The sequence below is a fragment of the Mastomys coucha genome, unplaced genomic scaffold (assembly GCF_008632895.1).
Source record: "Mastomys coucha isolate ucsf_1 unplaced genomic scaffold, UCSF_Mcou_1 pScaffold17, whole genome shotgun sequence".
NCBI lineage: Eukaryota > Metazoa > Chordata > Mammalia > Rodentia > Muridae > Mastomys > Mastomys coucha.
This window is the reverse complement of record NW_022196899.1, coordinates 30986937-31008527: the sequence shown is the minus strand read 5'-3', so window position 1 is coordinate 31008527 and position 21591 is coordinate 30986937. Positions and strand designations below refer to the sequence as shown.

At 42.8% G+C, this 21591-nt stretch overlaps 1 protein-coding gene across 1 annotated transcript; it reads left to right on the top strand.

Moving 5' to 3' along the window:
* Positions 1–12848: 12848 nt before the first annotated feature.
* Positions 12849–21328, top strand: Il21 (interleukin 21). Its single transcript, XM_031376266.1, has 5 exons — positions 12849–13146; positions 13263–13298; positions 16754–16909; positions 18919–18996; positions 19086–21328. The coding sequence occupies exons 1-5, from the start codon at positions 13000–13002 to the stop codon at positions 19107–19109; spliced, it is 441 nt and encodes a 146-aa protein (XP_031232126.1). The 5' UTR covers positions 12849–12999; the 3' UTR covers positions 19110–21328.
* Positions 21329–21591: the final 263 nt, after the last annotated feature.

Here is a 21591-nt window from a genome sequence, read left to right as displayed (position 1 = left end):
CTCATGGGCTCAGGCTATCACACTCCCAGGTTGTCTGTCCTCATGGGCTCAGGCTATCACACTCCCAGGCTGTCTGTCTTCATGTGCTCAGGCTATCATACTCCCAGACTGTCTGTCTTCATGGGCTCAGGCTATCACACTCCCAGGCTGTCCTCATGGGCTCAGGCTATCACACTCCCAGGCTGTCTGTCCTCATGGGCTCAGGCTATCACACTCCCAGGCTGTCTGTCCTCATGGGCTCAGGCTATCACACTCCCAGGCTGTCTGTCTTCATGAGCTCAGGCTATCACACTCCCAGGCTGTCTGTCCTCATGGGCTCAGGCTATCACACTCCCAGGCTGTCTGTCCTCATGGGCTCAGGCTATCACACTCCCAGGCTGTCCTCATGGGGTCAGGCTATCACACTCCCAGGCTGTCCTCATGGGCTCAGGCTATCACACTCCCAGGCTGTCCTCATGGGCTCAGGCTATCACACTCCCAGGCTGTCTAACCTTCTTACAATTCTCCCTAGACAGATGATGCTTCTGCTATTCTGTTAAAAGATCATTAATTCCAGGTGAGGAGAGGGAACCCTAGACCTCAAATCAAAACCTCTGTTCTCTGGAGAAGGCAGTGCCCAATTCTTTTACTTTAAACAAACATTTAAGGTAGGGATTAGGAAGACGTATCCAATCAAATAGTTGCAATTCAAATGCACAGCAACCTATAGACTGGGAAAAGATCTTCACTCCCCCACATCTGACAGAGGCCAATATCCAAAATACATAACAACTCAAGAAGTTAGACTCCAGAGACCCAAATAACCCAATTTAAAAATGGGGTACAGAACTAAACAGAGAATTCTCAACAGAGGAGTCTTGAATGACTGAAAAGCACTTAAAGAAATGTTCAATATCTTTAGTCATCAGGGAAATACAGATCAAAATGACCCTGAGATCCCACCTCACACCAGTCAGAATGGCTAAGATCAAAAACTCAAGTGACAGCAGATGCTGGCAAAGATGTGGAGAAAGAGGAACACTCTTCCATTGCTGGTGGGATTGCAAACTGGTACAACCACTCTGGAAATTAATCTGGAGGTTCCTCAGAAAATTGGAAATAGATCTATCTGCAGACCCAGCTATACTGCTCCTGGGCATATACCCAAAAGGTGTCCCATATAACAAGGACACATGCTCCACAATACTCATAGCAGCCTTATTTGTAATAGCCAGAAGCTAGAAACAACCCAGATGTGCCTCGACCAAAGAATGGCTACAAAAATGTGGTTCATATGCAATAGAATACTATTCAGCTCTTAAAAATGAGGACATCATGAATTTTGCAGACAAATGGATGGAACTAGAATATATCATCCTGAGTGAGATAATCCAGACCCAAAAGGACATGCATGTTTTGTGCTCACTGATAACAGGATATTAGCCCCAAAGTACAGAATACCTAGGATACAACCCACAGACCATAAGAAGTTTAACAAGAAGGAAGGCCCAAGTGAGCATGCTTCAATACCACTTAGAAGGAGGAAACAGATAATCATGGGAGGTAGGGGAGGGAGGGACTAGAGAGGGAGCAGGGAGGGAGAGGGAAAAGGGGGTATAGAAGAGTATGGAGGAGAGACAGGAGAAAATCCCAGAGGGCCAGGAGAGTGAATAGAAATATGCAGCTGTGGGGGTGGGAGATTGGTGTGGGAGAACCTCTAGAAAGTCCCAGAGACCTGGGCTATGACAGTCTCCCAGGACTCAATGGGGATAACCTTCACTAAAATGCTCAACAGTGGGGAGATGGAACCTGAAGAGTCCATCTCCAGTAGATAGATAGGACCCCAGTGGAAGGATGGGATCACCAAACTATCTTCAAATTTTGATCCAGAATTTCTCCTGTCTAAAGAAAACACAGGGACAAAAATGGAGCAGAGACTGAAGGAAAGGCCATCCAGTGACTGCCCACCTTGAGATCCATCTCATGCACAGGCATTATTGCTAATGCCATGTTGTGGTTGCAGACAGCAGCCTAGCATGGCTGTCCTCTGAGAAGCTCTACCAGCAGCTGACTGAGACAGATACAGATCCTCACAGCCAACCATTGGACTGAGGTCAGGACCCCTATGCAAGAGTTAGGGGAAGGACTGAAGGAACTGAAGGAGATGGCAATCACATAGGAAGACCAACAGTGTCAACTAATCCCGAACCCTGGGAGCTCCCAGAGGTTACACCACCAACCACAGAGCATACATGGGCTGGTCCATGGCCCCCAGCTGATAATAGCAGAGGACTGTCTTGTCTGGCCTTAGTGGGAGACACTGCACCAAATCATATAGGAGTTTGATAACCCAGGAAAGAGGGATGTGGGGGTGAGGTGGGGTTAAGTGGGTGGGGTGGGGTGGGGGGTAAGAACCTGCATCTCAGAGGCAAAGGGGAGAGGAGATGGGGTGAAGAACATTTGGAGGGGGACTGGGAAGGGGGGGCAACATTTGATATATAGATAAATAAAATAATTAAACAAACAAACAGAAAACAAATGTATCTTGGTTTCATATTATGAGAATTTGAAGAAAAAACAAAGTAGTATGGAAAAACACAAGAAGGGCACAGACCAAGAAGAAGCCTGGAGGCAAGAGTTGGGAGGGGACACTGAAGCCGCCCAGGCTCAGCGTGTGTGTGTATGTGTGTGTGTGTGTGTGTGTGTGTGTGTGTGTGTGTGTGTGCACATAGGTTTCTGAAAGAGATAGATACAGAGAGAGAGAGAGAGAGAGAGATAGAGAGAGAGAGAGAGACAGACAGACAGACAGACAGACAGACAGAAGACAGAAAGAGACAGAGCAGAGACAGAGAAACAGAAAAAGACACAGATTGGAGGTGTGGTTTGCTGCCTGGCACCATTTCCTTGATTATAGCTGGCTTTCCACACCTGTTGAAATTATTATTCACAGCAGACAAATGTTGTTTACATACAGCACCAATTACTTCCATTCCCAGGAATGAGGACTCTTTTATGAAATTTACTATTTTCAGCTATTAATTCACAAAGCAAGATGTGTCATAAAGAATTAATAGCTGCAGTTCCTCTCTGTAATACCCTGAGCTGCCCTGGGAAGTGCTCTGGGGACTCAATAGACATCCTAGTGGGACTCCCTTATTGACTAATTCTGGCTGACTACACTTCTGGGACTGTGGGCTGCAGGACCAATTCACTTACGCTACAACCAGCCATCGTCCTAGGAAGACAAATGAGCCTCAAGGCCAGACTGAGCAGGACTAATGTTGCTTAGGAGTCAAGGAGAGGCCAAGACCCGCCTTGGGCCGTGTGTGTGTGTGTGTGTGTGTGTGTGTGTGTGTGTGTGTGACCATGTGGGTCTTTGGGTTCTTTTACTCTAGAGTTACTATGGAGTAAAGACATCTCCTTCCCAGTCTCACTGGTATGACATTGGACACTAGTCACGTGTAACTAAGATTAATGAGAGAGGTCTACGTGGCTGCTGGGGACTGTCCTTTGGACCCAGATTTTCATCAGTAGGAAGAGACTTCCAGAATACATGTCAACGATGTGTAAGTGACCCTAGAAATCCCAGGCCTAGTGTGTCACTGGGTATGTTCCTAAGACCACCACTAGAATATGCTCCAGCCCCAGGAACGCAACTGTGTGAGCAGCTGCAACATGTGCCCTCTCCTGCCATACCAACAACCAGACCCAAATAACATGGCCCCTCACCAAAAATGCTAGGGAGTATGAGAAGGCTTCTTCCCCTAGAGAGAACAGAGAAGAGAACTGCTTCGCTGCACTGCTTGAGCTGGTCCCAGGAGACCCTAGAATTGAAAAGAAAGTCCTAGTGTCAATATGTATGACAGTGACCCAGATGTTAGAGTTAAATTCAGGGTGAACTGACCTCCTTAGATTCATGTTGGTTGTAAGTATGCAACACACTTTTTAGATACTTCCTGGAAAAGTAGTCAAGTCTGTGATATGAATAAATGCACAAGATCTGAGGAAAGGAGAGAAGAGAGTATACAGAGAGGCTAGAGCATATACAGAATGTACAGCTAGGACCTCACAAATCCTGGTGGACTGCTTCTAGACTTCTCTCCTTCCAGTCAAATAAGAATATTTAAGGGGTTACCAAATATGATTGGAAAGTGTAAAAATCATCTTGGCTCATCCCAGTGGAAAAGTTTCCAAGTGAACCTAGGCCTACAGAAGGCCTAGGCTACCCAGGTAGAGGTGTCTGTGTGAATTCACATGGCTGTGCATTAGGTCACCCCATCCAACCCTCAGCCATCTCTTTCTGCAGTTGGCAAAACAGAACTCATGGTTCCACTCTGAGGGGCATTGTGGATGGATGGATGTAGAAAGGAAAGGCATCCATTCCAGGAGCTGACCATACCCCTCCCCACCTCAGTCATCAGTCCCAGGAACTAGGCCATACTCACCAGATCCAGAAACAGACCATCAATTCCAAGAACAAGGCCATAAAATCCCCCATCCAAAGACCATCCTAGAGAAAACCACAAGGATGGAGAAATATCTTATCTCAGGATGGGCCGTCTGTGCAGGGCAGTCTTATAATGGTTTGGATATGTCATCCTGTGGTTAAACGTTCATGGCACAGGAATGCAGTCCACTGAACACCTAGACACAAGCTAATCAGAGACCAACCCTGTAGTATCCCTAGCACCCACCAATGAAGTTTCATGTTACCCAACCCTAGCTTAAATTCCCTTTGTTCCCTATAATCAGGACTCTGTGACTTTGTCTGGGGTCTTCGCCATTTTGTAAGTGGCTGATCCCTGCATGCAGGCTTCTTGTTTTCTCAAAATAAAAACACGTTTGCCAATGGCATATGGGAGTAGTGAGTGGTCTCTGCAGCACTTCCAGACTTTACAGCAGCTAGTGGCTAGAGGAAGAGCTTGTAGACAGGGCACAGGAACTGGGTGCCATCAGCCCAGCAGAGTGTAGGCCTGCAAAGATTGTCCTCTGCTCAGATCACACTGCCCATTTCTCTCATTCTGCCTTTATATAAGTAGCTTGGCACACTCCCTTGGCATAGGCTGTCCCAGAAAGCTCTTGAAATATGGCCGTGAATCTGCTCATCCAGATGACTAAAGTTTTCTTCTTTTTTTCTTTCAAGCATTTACAGGGACACCCTTGGAAGTTTGTCACCTCAAGGTACTAAGACCCAGGAGTGAAGCCACCCTTGGCTGTGTACAACATGCCCCAGCCAGGCTACCCAGCTTCTGCGTGAAATCTCTGATTTGAAGTTGGTGCAACAGGAAGTGTGATTGCTCTCATGGCCTTCAGAGATGGCTCTGGAGTCTGGAAGACAGAACAGCACTCGCAGGATGTTTTCCCTGAGAAGCCAGTGAATGAAATTCAAGACCATTCTCTTCCCACAAATATGAACATTAAATTCTGCCAATGGGTTCAGGAGGCCTTTGAATGTTGGACAATACCCCAGCCAAGCCTGGAAGTCTAGAATTACAGCTGCTTAGGAGTTTGAGGGAAAGGGCCGGCAAATTCAAGGCTCTTGGGCTACCTAATGAGTTCAGGCCTAGCCAGGACAACTCAGTAAGATTATATCTCAATTAAAACAAAAAAGATTAAAGGACCGGATACAGCTCTATCAACTGCAAAGTACCCGTACACAAGAATCGAATCTCCAGAATGGAAGCCAAAGCCAAAATACAAACAAACAAATAAACAAACCAAACAAATAAAATGAAGGAAGGAAGGAGCAAAGGAAGGAAGGAAGGAAGAAAAAGAAAAAAAAATACAAATAAAACCCTTGCTTTTGACCTGGATTTAAATAGTTACCAATAAGGTATAAGTGCAATACTTACAAACGAAATACCATTAGTTCTACTATAATATGACACATATGTATAAAATCACTGCACCATGCAAGAGTAAACAATGAAAACCACAGGTTTAGGGGAAAATGGAGTTAAAGAGCAACACTGAAAACTGAGACTGAAAGAGCAGATAGGAACCTGAGACAAAAGATCATAATATAATTTAAAGGCTCTAGGTGCATTAAACAATTATAAAACAGTAACTGTTACACACATAAAGTGCTTTATCTACAAAAAGAGATTTTTGTCCCCAGATTCAGGCTTTGGAAAGGGTATACTGTGGTTTACTGTGGCTGTGTGGGAGTCAATGAAATGGAAGCTCTTGGCAGCACAGTAGATGGGTGTGTCTCTTCACAGTGGGGCTGGGGCCTCAGATAAGAGTACTTGGTTCTGTTTTCCCCATAGGACTCCATGAGTGGTACTTCTTGCATTCAGCCTGTGTACCTTACAGAAAAAAATCATGCATAAGGCAACACAAAATTCACACTGTGGTCAAAGTAGTCTCTGATACGTTCATCTCATAAAGTTTCATTTATAAAGTAGGTGTTACAGCAGTCCTACTGCTTCCACAGAATAAAAAAAAATAACTATGAATTAATGAGTGAAAGCCACTGAGATTTGCAGAGAAGCAACGGGCTATACTTTAAGCAGAGAACCATCTTTGCCTATGCACCTACAATAAATGTGGCCTTATCAACTCAATATAGTGGTAAACTCAAATAAAAGGCAAAATTAGCTTTGAGGCTCTGAAGCATACTGTTGGTTCTGGCTGAAGGCCTCTCAGGGCTGAGAAGGCTAGACTCAATATTTAATCTCTGGAGTCTATGCTACATGGCAGGTTACTCATCTTCCTCCCATCCTCACACCTCCCCATCCTCTCTCTGTACACTGCAAGGACCGGACACAGTCACAGAACATGCTGCTTCTCTTCTCTCCCTTTTCCTCAAGAGTAAAAGTTCTAGGGCTGGAGATATAATTCAGTTGTTAGAGTCCTTGTCTCATGTCCAGGACCTGGAATTCCATCCCCAAGGATGATATAAGCCAGGTGTGGTAGCTACATACCTGTTAATCCTACTTCCTGGAAGGTGGGAATCAGGAAGCTCAGAAGTTCAAGGTTATTTTAGGCTATACAGCAAGTCTGAGGCCAATCTGAGATGCATGAGACCCTGTCTAAAATTAAAATCCATGCCTGGGCATTTTAATTTCCTGTTGCTTCTGTAACAAATTGTTACATACTCAATGATTTGAAACAATCCAGTAAAAAGACACAAACTAACAAAATGGATGTGAACACAGGATTCATCCTTCTGTTGTTATCAAGAAACACACCTCAACATCAGCTGTAGACATCATATCAGGGCAAAGGGTTGGAAAAGGACAAACAAGCTAAATGGACCTAAGAAGCAGAATGGAGCAGCTGGTTTATCTGAAAAACATAGACTTCAAAACTGATCAGAAGAGACAAGGAAGGACATTACATATTCATCAAAGGTAATATCCACTAAGAGGACATTGCAATTTTTGACATCTATGCCCCAAACACAAGGACACAAACAAAAGAAACATTATTGGAGCTTAAATCATATATTGACCCTCACAAACTGATACTGGGAGACTTTAATACCTTACTATCACCAATAGACAAGTCATCCAGACAAGCACTAAACAAAATTAATGGAACTACAGATGTTATAAACCAAATGGACCTAACAGATATTTACAGAACATTCCGTCCAAACACAGAAGAATATACTTTCTTCTCGGCACTTCATGGAACTTTCTCCAAAATTGACCACATACTAAGGATTAGAGTTAGGACACAAAGCAAGTCTCAATTGGAACAAGAAAATTGAAATAACTCCCTGAATGCTATCTGACCATCAATAAGAATGACAAACACTTATCCAAATCAACTAAAAGACAGAGAGAGGATATCCAAATTGGCGAAGTTAGAAATGAAAAAGGGGACATAACAACAGATTCCTTGAATTATTCCACAAAATAGAAACAAAAGGAACACTGCCCAATTCATTTTCTGAGGCCACAGTTACCTTGATATCCAACCTACACATAAAGACTCAACAAAGAAAGAGAATTATACACCAATTTCTCTTCTGGACATAGATGTAAAAAGTATCAATAAAATACTTACAGACTGAATCCAAGAGCGTATCAGAAAGATCATCTTACTTTGCCATCAGAATGGGGAAGATCAATAAAACAAGTGACAGCTCATGCTGATGAGGATGTAGAGAAATAGGAACACTCATCTATTGCTTGTGGAAGTGCAAACTTATGCAGCCACTATGGAAAACAATGTGACCATTCCTCAGGAAGATGGAAATCACTCTACCTCAAGTTCCAATTATTCTTGGGCACTACCCAAAGGATGCTCTGCCTACCACAAGGACACTTGCTCAACCATATTCATTACTCTATTTATAATAGCCAGAAACTGGAAACAACCTCAATGACTCTTAGCAGATGAATAGGAAAAGAAAATGTGGTACATTTACACAATGAAATATTGCTCGGCCATTGCAAAGAATGAAATCATGAAATTTGCAAGTGAAAGGATGGAATTAGAAAAAAATCATCCTGAATGAAGTAACCCAGACCCCAAAAGACAAATATGGTATGTATTCATTTATATGTGGATATTACCTGTGAAGTCAATGCTAACCAAGCTATAATTGGTAGAACTACAGAGGTTAGATACCTAGTGGAGAATATTTCCCTAGGAAAGATAAATAGAATAGATAGTTATGGATGGGTGGGGAGGTCATGGGAATGGGAGGACCAAGTGTGAAAGGGGGAAAAAGGGATGAGGGAGGAAATATGAGGAGAGACAGCTGAAATCAAAGGCCATTTGAGGGGCAGGATGGAATCCTAATACAGTAGAAGCTTCCTAAAATATATACATATATGAAGGCAATCTAAATAAAATTGCCAAATAATGGGGTAGACAAAGCCCCAACTGAGTATCTCTTGTCACCAAATGAAGCTTCCAGCACTGGGGTTCAGTTATATCTATTTGAGTTGTTGGCCAAAAGGGATCCATAGGAACCCCCAAATGACACAGGCTCTCTACAAACTGAGATCAAGCCACCATGGCTAAAGATAATATCTACGCATCTCACTGAACATGGAGAAGTCAAGCTCCTGCCTACAAGAGCCTTCACCCATACTTGCTAGTGTTTTTGGTATAGGAAGGTACTCTAGATGCCATGGAAGGAGAGCCATAAACACCAAGCCAGTCACAAACCCTCTGATCTACAGAGGTGTCCTGTCTGCAAGATATGCTAGAGCAATGGTGACTTAAGCTTGTGGGAGTAAACAACCCATACCAATATCTGATTGGACTTAAAGCTTACTCAAAGAGATGGAACCCATACCCAATACTGCTTAGGTGACCAAGAACCTGAGACTAGATAGCCCAGGGACCTGTGGCAAAACCAAATACTACTGTTCTGAAAACAAACAATAGCAACAACAAACATATAATAATAAAATGACTCCTAGAGACATTCTGCTGTACTCACAGATCAGTACCTTTCTCAGCCATCATCAGAGAAGCTTCCTCCTGTGGCAGGGAAAATGAAGACACCCACAGCTGGACCATATGTGGAACGTAAGAGGCCTTGGAACAATAAGCCCTCAATGCGATGTCTCCATCAAATCTCTCCCCTCAGCTCAGAGAACATTCCAGAAGAGGAGGTGAGAAGAATGTTAGAGCCAGCAGGGATGGAGGACACCAAGAAAACAAGGCTTCTAAACACCCAGGGCTAACACACTCATATGAGCTCACAGAGACTGAGGCAGTATGCACAGGGCCTGCAAGGCTCTACATCCGAGGGGGTCCTTGAACTGAAAGGAGTAGACGCATGCCCCATTCCTAACCTAGAAGGAAACTCCAATTGATAGCCACTTGTAAATGAAAATTTAGTTTCCTCCAAGGGAGTCTCACTGGGGAAACAAACTACTCTTTAGGGTGGCCTGAGGTCCAGCAGTACAAGCCAACAGAAAGCAGTACAATGGTACCTTTGGAGGTTCTTGTCTCATTGTGTCATGGCTGAGGTCCAGCAGTACAAGCCAACAGAAAGCAGTACAATGGTACCCTTGGAGGCTCTTGTCTCATTGTGTCATGGCCTGAGGCCCAGCAGTACGAGCCAACAGAAAGCAGTACAATGGTACCTTTGGAGGCTCTTGTCTCATTGTGTCATGGCTGGGCTTTTCCTTTTTAAAAAAAAATTATTTTATTTCAGATTCATTATTTACACTATTAATCATTTTCTTCTCTCTTTTTATACTATAGGCCTTTTGCATATATATTATGGCTTCAAGTTTAGTGTTTATGGGGTTCCTGAGTGTGCAAGTGCACACTTGCTTGTGCCTCGGTGTCTATATGCTTCTTGTGCCTTTTCTTGTTTTTCCCCCTCCCTTTGCTTGTTTTGTCCTATTTTGATATGACAGTTTTTGTTTCATCTTATTATATTTTATTTTATCATTATCCCTTAGATGCCTGTATGTTTTCTAATGAGAGACAGAAAGGAGATGAATCGGGATGGAAGGGGAGGTGGGGAGGAGCTGGGAGGGGGGTACAGAGAGGAGAAACCATAATCAGGATATGTTATTTTAGAAAAAAATCCATTTTTAATAAGAGGGAAAAATAAAACAAAATTATATTGCTAACCAAACAAACACAAAACAACTCAAAATAAGTATTTTGCAGTTCAAAAGGTCAGGGTCACAATGAGCTCACAATGGTGGGGATAGGATCCTCAAAGCAGTGGTTCTCAACCTGCTTTAATGCTCCCACCATACACTATTTCGTTGCTACTTTGTAACTATAATTTAGTTACTGTTATGAACCATAGTGCTAAATCTGTGTTTTCTGATGGTCTTAGCTGACCCCTATGAAAGAGTTGGTTAACCTCCAAGGGGGTCGTGACCCACAGGTTGAGAACGAGTGCTCTAGAGTTGGCCTATTGCTTGGTTTCCCAGCCTCTGAGGATACGCATCTCCTGTGACTCTGCCTGAGTGCTGTGCAAGCTATGTTTCTGTTATCTCATCTACCTTGACTTTGACACTTCGCCTTCCTTCCTGTGGGTCTCATGATCCTCGGCTCTGCAGAACTGTCCTCAGGGATTCCCATTCCTAACAGCTCCTGGGCTCTGATGTTTGGGTAGGGCACTTGAGACTTGAGCTTGACAGGTGGCTTGTAGCAAGTGCAAGTCTTGGGGCATGATGGGATCTGCAACGGGATCAAGAGCAGTGGTTTCCTATGGGCAGTATGACTTTAGATGTTTTTATCATCACTAAAGCCATGTCACGTGTATGGCTTAGCATTGATCTAGCTCTCCTATGTATGTGTCTGAACCTCCTTCCCACCCTCATTTAGGATCAATCAGTGTCTTGGGCCTTCCTCATGTGCTGTACTTACCCCTTTCCTTAGGCTCGTAAGCCTGTAAAGCTCCCACCTGCCCTTCACCTAGGTCAGATGGCGATTCACTGTTATAATCTAGATTCAAACACAGGAAGTCTGCTTTTGAACTCTTAATTGCTATGTAGTGAATTCAAGAGATGGAAATCCATTTAGGTATATCAGGAAGACATGTAGAAAAGACCATGGGGGCAAAGCCATGGGGTGCACCAAATGGTGAGCTTTAGCTCTTATCGGTTAATAAGTTCACACAGCAACTTCTCTTACTATTCTGATACGATTATCTGAATGATTATTGGAAATACCTTTTCATCAGACTAAAAATGCTCATCTCCTGCCTAAGATCAGAGCTTAAATAGATATTATTGGAGTTCACAATCAAACCTTCGGAGTAAATCAGGTACAAACTTTATGTTGGCTGTGTAACATTCTGGACTACAGGAAGGTAAGGTTGTAAGTATGTGACAAAACAGGTGGACAAGCAGGTAAATAAAAATCTATAGTCAAGAGGCTTACTTGTAAGACATACCTGACTATGGCCTAAACATCCTTTGAGCAAGAGTATAATACTCAAATTTCTCCAGTGGGTGAAGGACCATAAGGTCAACAAATGCAGCAAGCGGAGAGGCAGGTGCTAAAACCACTTCTGCTCTCTGAGACTTTCACCACCTGGTCACAATGCAGTTGGAAGCATACTGCTCAGACCCAGTGGAGACAAAGGCCAACAGAAATAGCCAGCACAGCCCCGGGAGGAAAAGAGACCTTACAGATACGTTTGCTCCTCATGTTTGAAGACACTTTTTAAAACATGGGCAGAAAGGACCATTTACCCTTTTCATTTGTTTAATTGGTGCATTAAATACAAGCAACAATTAGTACAGAATTTGTGCATCCTTATTTTAATGAAGACAGAGCAAGGTCTTCACAGACAGCACACTGTCTACATAGTTCATCAAAACAGTTTATTGTATTTACAAACCATATTGCTACATAAAGTGTCAGTGTCCACCATTAGTGCTACTTAAAGACACATTAGTGATAACTGGAAGCAAATCCTATTTTAACACCCCTGCAAACACATAAGAATCTAAGGATCTCTTGCTAAGTTAGGAAACCAGCTCGTCATGTCATTCGTCCTAAAAGTTAACCTCTTCCAGCTTTGCAGTGGAGTGCAGGACGGTTCAGCCAAAAAGCATAGTCATCGCCCCCTGAAAAGCTCCAATAAAGGACATGCTCTGACTTACTCATTGCAGAAGTGCCTCTATGACTGTCGGACAAACCAGGTAAGGTGCAAGGGACACAGAGCAAAAGATCAAAGTGTTTGTGTTTACTTCTCTGAAATCTGATGGTGCCTCTTGTGCCACACACACACACACACACACATACACACACACACCTTGGTGAGTGCTGAAAACTGGAATTCACCCATGTGCTTCTTTTTCCTGTCTAAGACGCAGATGGGGCACATTTCGTGGACTCTATCCATCCCTGCCCCCACACGCACACGTATACCTAGCCAATGGAAAAGAAAAACGCGTTACTCACACTCATCCACTGTACAAAGATTTCCAGGCTGCAATGGGAGGAGGGCTTTGCCTCTTCTTGAGGGATGAATAAATAGGTAGCTGTAGAGACAACCTGTGCACATTCAGGTTGAAGTGAGAAGCAGACCAAGGCCTGCTCATCGGCTGCTGGAGACTCGGTTCTGGTGGCATGGAGAGGACCCTTGTCTGTCTGGTAGTCATCTTCTTGGGGACAGTGGCCCATAAGTCAAGCCCCCAAGGGCCAGATCGCCTCCTGATTAGACTTCGTCATCTTATAGACATTGTTGAACAGCTGACAGTCTATGAGAATGACTTGGTAAGCTCATGTTTGTCACAATGCAATTTAAATAATATTTTTTAAATTAATGCAAAAAGTGCCTTTTGACTTGCATCACCAACTCAGAACTAATTCTCTTTGGCTAATTTTCTTAGGATCCTGAACTTCTATTAGCTCCACAAGATGTAAAGGTAAGATCGGTTGAATTTATTTCTGAAAATGTATTTTATGTAAGTTTAAAGTCTAACAAGTCAGCAGAATGATTATTTATGCTTATTTTCAATGACTTTGGGGATTACTAATTGGTGAAATATTCATTTCCATTTTGGCCATGTATACATAGATTTATTAGTGAACCAAACAATGATATTATAACTATTATAAATTATATATATTTATAATTATATATTATCAATCCTTATAATGACATATGGCATATCCTTGTAAGATGCATGTTTGCCCTCTAGAGTTCCTAAGACAAGCCAACAATGATAAAAAGCAGTGCTGGGATCAGCTTCTGAACAAGGAACAGATAACTCTGTTTTCAGAGCCTTGGGATATGACAGCTCTGTAACTTTCTTTGTAATCCTATTTAAAATAAGAGGCAGCATTTGCATTTTAATAACAAATCTTTGAAAAGAAAGAAAGGATGAGATTGCCAGGAAGGCAGAGAGCGGAGCTCAGAAATCACAAGTCTGAGTGTAATTCCCATGTACCTGGGCCTCTGTGAGTCTCCTTGCCGTTAGCCTTTGATGACGTCCTTCCAAAGGATTGGTCTCTACAGCTCATTCCAACCCTTGTGCCACTCATATCCCATGGAGGAGAGGCTTGACATACAATGTGGAGGGGTTTCTGCTGTCTTTGTCCTGAGACCGTCTTGATTCTGGTCTTCAGCTTGGTACCTTAGCATTGTAAATGAAACTGGGAAACACTGCTAGACCTTTAATTGCATAAATCAGGAAAACTAGAAGAGTATTGCCAGTAATGAGGGCACCACACAGAGACACTCAAAGAAGAGAATTATGGTAAATGACAGTGTAAAAGTTTAGAAAGTGAGTGAGTCACGCCTCCTCTGCTCCACAGTTCACTCTCTAGCTCTGAGCATGACCACTCTTGTGTTTAAGTCTTTTCTAATGAGCGGCCTCTAAACTGAAAGTAGCACATTCAAACTCACTGAAAGGACATTTCTAATAAGGGAGAACATTTCTCAACGTGTCTAATTGTCAGCATCTCACACACTGAGTTTGACTATTGCCTGCCTGCAGCCTACACCTTACAAAGTAGAACACAGGAAAATCCCTCATTTTCATGTGAGTTGACCCAATGAGTACTTTTTAGATACACTCTTAGTGAAAGATACCTTTGAAAGTCTCACTTTCCCAGTAGCCACTTTAATTTTTATCACCTTTACATTGCTGATACTCATTGCCTATACAAGTTGATGAGATTCCCTGTGATTGTATACATGCAGAGTCTTGTCCACACACCCTCTCTCCTCTCTCTCCTCACCCTTCCCAGTCTCTAGTAATCTATCTTCTAACAGAAGATGTATGAAAATCTTACATCTCCATGAGATTTGTCTCAGCAAACCTGTATCTTTCTGATGATTTGACCAAGCAGAACTGCCTGTGAAGCAATGAGAACTGCTCTAACAACCTCAAGCTACGCTGGCAGGCAACGTAAAGACAGAGGAAGGCAGGAAGGGCTATAGAAGCTATGAATCAAGTTTCCAGAGCTAACACCCAAAGCAGGGTCTGCAACAAACTCTACAAAGCTACTGAGATCTGTCGCCACCCCTCCCTTGTGTCTTCCTTTCTCATTTATCGAAGGGTTTGCTGTCCTTCTCCAGGTGAACATTGACATTTTGTGGGGAAACTTTGGTTGGCACAGCTGGGGATGGGCTAGGTATGGGCTGAGGCCAGGGATGCCAGTGAATGTGTGGAATGGATCTGACAGCAAAGCTATCCAGCCCAATATATCACTAGGAAACCCTGGTCCGTGAGAATGATGGAGGCGAATCACCTAACACATTTTATTTCTTGTCAGAAACAGGCTGTAAGAAATCAGTCTTATCTTTTCCAATATTTGGTTGTAGAACAAGCAAGCCAGGTGTGCCTTTTATGAAACTCTCTTCTCTGCTAAGGAGAGGAGTGGCTTTTCACCTCCTTTCTGTGGCTTCCTTACTGTGCCTTCTAGTCTGCAGGAGCCAAGGAAGTCTAGAAAATTCCTCACATTCTCCACTGAGACCCAGCTGAGAGAGTAGCCAGGAAGCAAGGGCATGATTATCTTCTATCTCTGAGCCTCCTGGAGCTCCGTGGCTCCAGGTTCCCTCCATCTCCACTCCGACTCTCCATATCTCAGGCACTCAGCAGGCCCCGTGTCTCCACTGCTTTTCAGCCTCTGCCCTGCCCTGACATCCAGCCTGAAGATTCCAGTCCCAGATCACACATTTCTAGAGACAGGCTGCTTCCTGTAGGACAAAACCAAAGCAGTGTCTATAAGTCGTAGACAGGGAAGGGTGGGGACAGTGGCAATACACATCCTGCTATCTCTCCTCTAGTCTGGGTGTGAGGCTTTGACGTGAGCCTGACTATTCCTGGCAGGATAGTCTCAGGGAGTTTGTTCTTACGACCCCTCCCCAAGCTACTTTGGAACCTAGTTTTCTTTCAGTGTACAAATGAAAATGTTAACTCAGCAAAATAACCCTCTGTGAGAAATGCTGGTTTCTCAGATCATCACAGATGAAGCAGTTAGCGTTTTCAGTTTCAGCTGGAAAATTTACCCCTTTAAATATGAATATTATTTTTTTCCAGTAAGTTAAGCCGGTTGTGGTCAAAAAGAAGAGAAAAGACAAAAACTTCAACAAACATGAACATGTGGTTTTCAAGGAAAAAAAAGTGCTATAATTAACGTTTATAAATAGTTTCTATTAAATAAGCATTTTGGCAAACATGGGAAGGCCGGCCCTTTGCCCTAGTGACAGGCAAAGTACCTGATAGAAGGAACGAGATAAGCTTCGCTGGGCTTGCTGCTACCTATGCAAAGCAAGGCTGATGGGCTCCTGTTATTAGTCAACATTCACGGTGGCCGAGTGCATAGGTTGGAAAATGCAAAGCAGGCTAGCTGCTCTTTCAGCTGATTGTCCCTGAGAAGATTCCGGCAAGATCGCTGGGAAGGAGGGAGGCTTCTGGGTGGAAGTTAGTGGCTTAAATGCGCTTTGGTGACATGAAGATGTAGCAACTTCCAGGGAGAATAGCGCACGCATGCACACGCGCGCTCGAGTACACACACACACACATCCAATTCCACAAAGCTTATGTCCATCACTTCAACCTCAAGTGACATCATCATAGCACCAGCATAGAAAATTGTGAAGAGTGAGGCCCCTGCTTATCTCTGTGTGGTAGGAAATGGCTCCTTTTTCTCCCAAATAGGGAAACTGTCCAAGTGGGAAAAACTCTGCTTTTTGCAGTTTAAATGGAGATATGACCAGACCTAATGGAGCCTCTAAAACAAAAGTCCAAGACAAATGTACAAGCAGAAACTGAGGGCCAGAAGGTCATTTTTAACCTTTGGAACAATGTTCATTAACATATGCTAATTATCTGTGGGGGCCATTAACATATGCTAATTGTCTCTCTTTCAGGAGCACTGTGAGCATGCAGCTTTTGCCTGTTTTCAGAAGGCCAAACTCAAGCCATCAAACACTGGAAACAATAAGACATTCATCATCGACTTAGTGGCCCAGCTGAGGAGGAGGCTGCCTGCCAGGAGGGCAGGAAAGAAACAGAAGCACATGGCTGTAAGATTGCCATCTTTCTTGTTCCCAGTTATCACTAGCACGAGCATTTTAATCTATCTTAGTCTTACCTGTTAGCTGTAACGTATTATGCTTCACACATTCACGCAGCTAGAGCTCCTCCCACCCTTCTTGCGGAGTCACTCCACACTGTACAAGGTACACTTTCAGAAGTGGTGTCACCTCCGTTAAGTCCTCACTGTCGGACTAGAAGCCTAGCTAGAACTGGCCACCACTCCCTCTGCAGGATGCGAACAGAAACTTCTGGGGTGAAGAAGCCGTTAGGGAGAAAATATGTTAGAAGTTACGAGATAGTCCTCTTTCGTCCATGTGCTGGCCATAGCTTGAGTCATCATTATCGTGGACTAGATATTAGCTTTCTGACAAGAAAAAAGAGCTTACAACACCAAGACTAAAGTATTACTGTCCCAGGCAAAAGCAGAGTCAATATTGACTTTACAGGAGCATCTTTTTGTGGGGAAAGTGCAGCTTTCTGTTTATTTGGGACCCTGAATTTCCTTGTATATCTTCTTTGGCCAACTTATGTGCAATTCAGGGACTCAAGAATCAGCTAATTCAAACATTAGTCAGAACCTGCAGAGAACAGAAAAGAAGTTTCTCTGCCGTATTTATTGGTTATCTGTCCTTCAAGAAATGTCACACAGACTAACATGAAGTCGGAATTAAATCACGAAAAGGAGTCTTGTTTCTTCTGATTGCTTAGCCAGGTTACTATGTAAAAATGTCCCTCTGAAACTTTCTTCACAATGAAAGAAACTGCTGGGGAAGGTAGTGTGTGCCTGTGAGGTCAGCACCAGGAAGCTGAGGCAGGAGGACTGAGATTTCCAGAACAGCTGGGTTATCTGCATGACACCTTGTTCAGGAAGCTCTGAAGAAGGGAGAAAGGGAGGGACAGAGGAGAGGAGGCAGAGAAGGAAAGCAAGGAAGGAAGGAAAGAAGGAAGGAAGGAAGGAAGGAAGGAAGGAAGGGAAGAGAAATGGGGGGGTGGTGACAAACTGAGCACAGCTGTGAAAGTCAGGGTAAGAGACTTAGGAGACAGTGCTGTGTGCTGTAAGGAGGCCCACTCTCTCCAGGTTTCACAAACAGCTGTGTCAGGATGAGGAAGAACATAGATATGCTGCCCCCAGATGTTCTCACCGTGACATCAGGTGACTGAGCATTAAGAAGCAGCCTGTTGTTTTAGTATCAAAACAGGAATGAGCATAAAACTGAAGGAGAAAGTGGAAGGGAGACTGACGAGAAGAGAAGAAAGTCAGCCACAGTCATGTGGAAATTTGCTCAGTATCCCTAGTAAACAAATTAATGGAAGCTAAAAGAGGAAATCCTCTCTTGTAAATTGAGGAAACGGTGCCCAATAGTGGTAAGACTCATCAAAGCGCAAAGAGAGAACATGATTTGCAATATATAGCCCTTGAGGTATTTATCCCTTTAATGGACTTGATAAGTTCTAGGAATTTGATATATATGAAAAATTATCTGCCCAGGAGGTGATCTCTGTAGAATGGTACATAAAAGGGGACAGCTAGAAACCACTTCTGCATCCAAAACCAGTAAGACAGGACAGCTAGAAACCACTTCTGCATCCAAAACCAGTAAGTGCTGGAAAACAAGGCAGCCACAAATCCTGTGCTGAAAGCTCACCTAAGGCTCAGGAAACCCTTGTAATTGGTTAAACACTAACAACAAACAGCATGTAACAACCAGGGTAACAAGAATGCAAAGGAGGAGGAGGAGGTAAGAAAGGGGGCGGGTAAGGAAGAGGAAGAAAATGAAAGGGGGCAAAACCCCCGATATAATAGTTTAAACACCAAAATATGCACAATTGTCTCTGAGCATGGTTTCCAGAACAATTTTACAGAATTTTCCTAATATTTGTTACTGAATGTAAGAGAAGAAATGCATTTTTTCATAAGTATTTTATGAAGTATGAAATTTTTAAAAATAATTTTAAAAGTTTTAAAATTTCTTTCTTTATTTATTTTGATTTCCAGAAATGCCCTTCCTGTGATTTGTATGAGAAAAAAACACCCAAAGAATTCCTAGAAAGACTAAAATGGCTCCTTCAAAAGGTATGCATCTTAAATGCATTTCTTTTTCTTCCATGTTGTATCCGGGTCGCTTCATGTGCCCAGTGACTCACAGGCTGTCGTTTCCACAGATGATTCATCAGCATCTTTCCTAGAACACACAGGACGAAAAGATTCCCGAGGACCGGAAGGTTCCCGAGGACCGGAAGGTTCCCGAGGACCCAAGGAGACACCAGACACTATAGATGCTCACGAACGCAGGAGTCCATCTTGCTTCCTGGGATTGCGAGTGGAGAAGTACGATTTATTATGATAGGAACAACTCAGAAAAGCTGCAGGTTAAGATCCTTTTGCCCATTTACTGCGCAGGCATTGCGGTTCCCTGCACAGACTCCATGCTGTCAACATGGGAACTCTCTTCTCAACGAGAGCCCAGCTTCCGTTTCAGGGATTTCCGGGACTCTCTAGTCCTGGCTTCATCTTATTGCCCAACTGTGACATTCTTTGATTGGAAGGGGAAAATGAAAGATTCTAACTGAAAATACAGCTAGAGAATTTGTTGGTCTGCAAGAATAAGACCTATTATGATCCTAACTGAATGATGTAAGCTGAAAATACATAAGCATAAGATGAAATTGAAAATTGAAGTCTTTATTTTTAAGAAAAACTTTGTACTTGAAAGCATGTCTGAAAGGTTTACTTGTTGCCACTAGCATCTAGCACATCGATAACTAACCTATTTATACTCTACAAGAGAGGTTTTCCAGATGGGTACTAACAGTTTTTCTTCTCAATTAGGTCTATCAAAAACCTTTAAGGACAGTAGAATTTAACCGACTTATGAGGTTCACCCCTGGCCTTCACTGTTTTTCTAAAGTGGTAAGGGTGTATTAAGAAGCAGGCTTAACTTGCCTTTCTCCCAATGTCAAGTCCCTTTATAAGCTAATAGTTTAATCTTGGGAAGATGGTAGCCAAAACCTGTGGAAGGACAAACATCACCAGTCTTCTGGAGCCAAATAGAGTTTTCAAGTTTGTAGCTCTCACCTCAAGTGGTTATGGGTGTGTGTGATGAATCTGCTAACTCCAGCCTCACTCTCCTCTCCTTTCCTTCCTTTCCTCTGTGTAAAATGAGACTTCTAAGAAAAAACATTCCAAACAAGTTCAGCACTTAAGACATATCGTTAAATTCAACCTTCTATTTAAAACCAAAACCAGGAGATAAGTCAAGAGACCAGAGCTTCTGTCCCAGTTTTAAACAGACTTGTACCTAGCATTCCAAACTTTTAACCACAGAGGCTAAACTCAGCAAATTTGCTATAAATTCCATTTGATATAAATTCCTATAATATGTTTCAATGTCAAGTTAAGAAGTCTAGAAAGCTATTTTCCCTGGAATAGGAGAATCTCTTTGAGAATTTCTTATTGTTAAAATGGATCTGAGATTCCAAGCATGGCCTGGGGGAAGGCTTTGCTCTAAGGGAAAAGTGTTTGTATTTCAAAGTGCCTTTAAAACACAGACACGGTGTACCGCTCTAAGATAGAGCTGACTACTGTTAATGAATTCCCAGAAAAGTGTCGCAATCAGAATCAACACATTCTCTTAAATGTTTAAAATATGTATTGCAAAGAAATTAAGTAACTGTAAATGTGTGGCTCTTGATAACATTATACACATCTAGCCCACATACGTGTCCACTGGTGCTAGCAGGGCTTGCTGAGCGTGCTGCTCGAAAGCTGAAGGAGAGATGCAGTCCTTCAGAAAGCAGGGATGGAGAGAGAAGGGATCTCCATGTTTTATTCTGTTGTTGTTTCTGGCTGTATAACTGTTGACTTCTTGACACTGTGATTTTTTATATTTAAGACAATGTATTTATTTTGGTGCGTTTATTGTTAGAAAATCTGTTCTAGCCTTTCAAATCACTGACCATTTCTACTCTAGAAGTACAAATAATTCAATGCAGCACAGGCTAAGAGCGTGTATAGTTTGGAAATGCCAATAAACGCTTTTCCACTAGCCATGGGAAAGCTATGCTTTAGAATAAACTAAACTAGATGAAATTGCACAGCAGCCTTGAACCTCTCTGTGCTCAAGACTCAGCCAATCCTTTGACATTATCGTTTACTGTGGGTGGGAACACATTGGACCTGTTACACTTGGTGACCATGGAGGTCGACACTTGTGTAAGATACTTTGGTTTTCATTTTCTTATCTGTAGAACAGGAATGTGGGGCTTTCCTAAGTCTATTCCGTATTCTGGTTTTTTGAGCTTTGTATGTCTGAGTTTTAATGTTTTGAGTACTCTTACAGGAACACCTGATCACACTTTTGAGTTAAATTTCATCCTGAGTGTGCTATTTAGTTGCTCAAAAAGGAAAAAAAGGAGGAAGGAAGAGAGAGAGAGAGAGAGAGAGAGAGAGAGAGAGAGAGAGAGAGAGAGAGAGAGAGAGAGAGAGAGAGAGAGAGAGAGAGAGATTGCTATAGGTCATGAGAGTCCAGAGAAAATCACTTATGGCCGTTAATACTGTAGCTGAACGTGTCTTCTTTGTACATGTGAATAAATTCATAGCATTATTGATCTACGTTATTTTGCTCTGTTTTATTTACAGTCACATCTGAAAACTTAGTTTTAATATGTA